General features: G+C 46.1%; 1 protein-coding gene across 1 annotated transcript; it reads right to left on the bottom strand.

Moving 5' to 3' along the window:
- Positions 1-881: 881 nt before the first annotated feature.
- On the bottom strand, positions 882-1,831 carry LOC106840422 (olfactory receptor 2AT4). The gene is given in 2 exon segments (XM_014855877.3): positions 882-902; positions 905-1,831. Coding segments are annotated over 2 exon segments (948 nt in total).
- Between the last annotated feature and the right edge of the window lie 2,768 nt (positions 1,832-4,599).

Genomic DNA, 4,599 nt, shown 5'->3' with positions numbered 1-4,599 from the left:
CTAGAGACGACACCACAGCAGGATGCAGAGGGCTCCATCATTTCTTCTCTATAGCTGCACTGCATGTTTTTATAGTTTGTTCAACCAGTCCCCTACTGATGAGTGAGGAGCCTAATGAATCACTGCCCGTGTATCTTTGGGATAGAGTCCTAAAAACGAGATTGCTGCGTCAAAGGCTTTGTAAATGCATATGTGCTTCTGGTGGGTATTACAATAGGGCTGTACCAACTACATCCTCACAAGTACGTTATGAGAGTTCTGTTTTTCCACATGCGTATTGTTAAAATATTGGGGTTTTGCTAATTTGATTAGGAGAAAATTGGCATTTCAGTATAGTTTTAAATTTTATTCTTTTTATACAGTAGATTGAATACCTTTCCATTGTTTAAAGACCATTTCATCTTTTGGTAATCTGTCTCTTCATGTATTTTGCCCATTTTTATATTGGAATGTTAGATTTTTTCCTTCTAAATTTTTAGAAATTCTTTATTTATATATTTTGGACATTTACCCTTTCCCTGTGATATGTCTTTTCTTTGTTTTTTTGACTTTTTTATAAAGGTTTTTTGCCATGCACATTTTTTTTATTTTAGAAAGCGGTGAAATTCTTATATAACTTAAGTAGTAAATTTGGATTACTAAGTAGTGGCATTCTTATAAAACTTAAGATTTCCTATAAAGATTAACATTATTTCATTGCCCGAGGGGAAAAGGCCTGGACCAAAGTATGAGAAACACTGTTGGAGCTGTCTGCTCAACTGAATTCTTTTAATTTTCTATACTCATTAATTTATTCATTCAACAATATTTCTTGAGTTCCTAATCTGTGCTGGGAGTCCTGAGAGCAGAATTAGCTGCATCTAAAGTCAAGGCCTCCTGTCTCAGACTGGGTCTTGAGACATGTGATTTTGGCAATGGCTGCCTTGACATCCTTGTTTCTCAGCGTGTAGATGAGAGGGTTGAGGATTGGTGTGAGAATAGCATATGCTACATTGCCCATGATGTGGAAGTCGAGGGGCAGGTCAGCTCTATAGGCCATGTAGGCTATGGCAATGGATGAGTAGTAGGTGCCAACCACCAGGAGGTGGGAGCTGCAGGTGGAGAAGGCTTTTGAGCGTCCTTCTCGGGAGCTGATGCGAAGCACTGAGGCCAGGATGTGGGCATAGGAGAGAAGCACCAGGAGAAGGGGCAGGAAGGACACCACCATGGCGATGCAGAAGCCCATGAAGGTCTGGGGGGTAGTGTCAGAGCAAGAGGCCTGAACTAGAGCCAGATGATCACAGAAGCAATGCTGGATGTAAGCAATGCTGTCATACACCATCTGAGAGGTCTTCACTACAGCTGGGATGGGCAGGAGGAGGGCAGTGAGCCAGGCAGTGGCTGCCAGGGCAGCGTTGGTCTGTGGGGTCATGTGTACAGGGTAGTGCAGTGGGCGGCAGATAGCCACGTAGCGGTCATAGGCCATGACCACCAGGATGAAGGCTTCAGAGCATGTAAAGCTTTGGAAGAGGTACATCTGCAATAAGCAGGCAGGGAAGCTAAGGAAGTGGTCTCCAAGAAGGAATAGGGACAACATCTTGGGGACAGTGGTTGTGGTGAAGAGGATGTCCAGAGCAGAGAGGTTGATTAGAAAGAAGTACATGGGCTTGTGGAGGCTGGGCTTTACCACCACAGCCATCAGGATCAGGGTGTTACCCATAAGGGTGAGAAGATAGAAGAGGAGGAAAATAAAAAACATAGGGAGGAAGAGGGACTTTGGCAGAGAGGGAATGCCCACCAGGTAGATGATTGGTGAGCCATCCACTGATCCATTACAAGTCATGGCCTCCATAGTGAGACAGAGCTGGATTTCTGGCAGATGGGAAGCTGGAACATCTGGACACTGTTAACATCTGGAATCCATTGAAGCAAAATATTCTGGAGTGAGAATTCTATAACGTTTACTCTATGGTTAATATAAGCACAATTACTCGCAACCGACTCTAGACAACTAATGGTGGGCTGTGGTATTGACTTCTCCCATGTGAACTCAAAATTTCTACCTTTCTTCTTTTGTGAAATATAATAACTAATTAACTAATAACCTACCAAGTGGAAGCCCCAGACAAGAGGGTACTATGGTAATCTGGAACCTTAGGAGTCTGGGGAGCCGTTGTTGCTAGAGAGGAACACAGTCTTCCTGTGACAAGTGCCAAAGGCAAAAGGTTGTTCTCCCCTTGTCAAGGAAGGGGACATGTGAGCTTCTGTCCACCCACAGGACTGGAGGTCTTCAACTGGGGGACAATAATGACTCCTCTACTATGTCGCGGGTGTCCCTCCGAATGAACAATCCGGGAGTGATCATGCTTATATCACTGCCTCCTCAAGCCTGATGATTCTAAGATTACTCCCTCTCTAATTTTTCCAGAACTGTCCTGTTTCTCTTGCTTCTAATAAAACATCTCTCATGCCGTTGAATCATAAAGATGCCAACCCTGGAGACATCCAGCCAGCTTTTTCCTCTCTAGACAAAAAGGGCAAGGGCTTACCCAAGATCCCAAGGCACGTCAGCCACAGAGCTGGAACCGGGACCCAGGCCTCCGACTCCCAGACCAGGGCTCTTTCTCCATATCACGCTCCCTGGAGAATCTGGAAGCTTAAGTTTTCATGTGGGGAGAAATTGGAGGCAAAGCTTTTCTCTTTCCTTCTCCATTTCTAAGCAGATATTGTCAGCAACAACTATAAATTGCAGTTTGTTCTTTAGTCTCTTAAGTGTGGTGGGTGGCCTGGGTCCCCGTTAGGGAGTGAAGGCTGGTAAAATGTCTTTCTAAAAGACACCTGGAACAGACCCCTCCATTGTGAATGCTCCCTTGAAAGAAAAAAAAAGTGTTCCAGAGCTTAGTCCTACCCGAGTAGGAAAGCAAACAGCTGTACCTCAACGTGAAAGAATTAATTAACCCTCAGCCAACCAGACCCAACCTGCCTAAGCCAGCCGCCAGGTTTCCCAAACCCAAATGGAGACAAACTACATTTTCCTGCATGTTGTTACAGCTCAAAGAAGTCAATTTTGGATTGAATGTCACCAAGTTAAGCTGAATTGGGGTTTGAGGGGCAGAAATTCAGATCCATGGAGTCTGGTTGTACCCCTCCTCCTGCCTCCTCTCCTCCACTTCTATTAAACAACAGGGAAGACAGATGCTGAGTCTGACGTCCAGAAATAGTGTCTTCCCAAGGTCAACCAACAAGCTTATAGCAGAGTTGGGTCCCGGACCCGGTGTTCTGGCTCCTACCCAGTGTTCGTAAGGATATTACATGAGAGAAGATGGTTCCTTAGCCTGTCTTCAAAGCCCATCTTCTTGCAGCTTTATTTCTCTTTACTGTAGGAAATGGCATCTCCTTGCTCCTGCCCGCTCTTCTGTCAAACTCAGCTCAAACTTTCCCTCCTCTTAGAGGCTGTCACTTGTCTTGGCTGGTGCAGGGGCCTCTTTTCTGGGCTCTCACTTTGTCCTGTGCTTTCCTTTGTCATCACCATGATCACACTGGGTTGTCCCTGTCTATCTGTGTGTCCATGGCTCCGCCAGACCAGGGGAACATGCAGGGCTGCAAAGGGGCCTCATTGTTTCTGTTTAATAATGCCCTGCCACTCTCCACGCCAGGAGTAGACAGGAGCCAGAATGCAGCTCTCTCTACTGGCCTCATTTTGCTGCAAACCTGGGACCACAGGACACACCAACCAGTTGAGGTTTGTTTACTCACCTCAAAAGCTCTGAAGCACGTCGCTTTCCTAAACTTCCATGTGGCAGTGGGCCTGTGCTGTGGACAAATAAAGCACATGCTTAGGGCACCAGCTAGATAAGAGTGCCAAAAAATATTTTTGAAAGAATTTAGTGTTTGATTTTTTTTAAGGCTTTATTTTCTTATTTAATTTTCTTTTTTGAGAAAGATTAGCACTGAGCTAACACCTTCCACCAATCCTCCCCTTTTTGCCAAGAAAGACTCGCCCTGAGCTAACATCCGTGTCCTTCTTCCTCTACTTTATATGTGGGATGCCTGCCACAGCATGGCTTGCCAAGCGGTGCCATATCCACACCCGGGATCTGAACCGGCGAACCCCGGGCCACCAAAGCGGAACGTGTACACTTAACCGCTATGCCACCGGGCTGGCCCAGTATTTGATACTTTTAAAAAGCATTGGTGTAGCGTCTCAGTAAAAATCAAAAACTTTTAGGACTTCCTTACATTTATCTTGTGGTTTAGATTAAATGACTTTCTTTCGAATGCCTATTACAGGGGTGTTTTCAGTGCTTCAGGACTCTGAAGTTACCGTTAGGGAACGGTTCCTTGGTCAGGATTGTCTACCAGCTGGTTACCGTGCTGGTGGAGGACAGAGAAGGACAGAAAAACAATCACCCAAATGTCCGAGCTGACCCCGCACTTCATGTACATCACCTCCTCCCGTCTCACCCAACCGTGCCACAGGCAGGTGGCACATTCTCTTCCACTAATGAGAAGCCGAGGGCTGGAGAAGGCAGGCCCTTGTCCACAGCTGGTGGGAGTGAGAGCAGAGGTTGTTCTGGAGCCTGCCTGCTGCAAAGGACTGAGCCCCGCCTGGCAACAAAG

This window comes from Equus asinus, chromosome 20 (genome assembly GCF_041296235.1).
Source record: "Equus asinus isolate D_3611 breed Donkey chromosome 20, EquAss-T2T_v2, whole genome shotgun sequence".
In the NCBI taxonomy this organism is placed as follows: Eukaryota; Metazoa; Chordata; class Mammalia; order Perissodactyla; family Equidae; genus Equus; species Equus asinus.
This window is presented reverse-complemented; position numbering and strand designations above follow the sequence as displayed.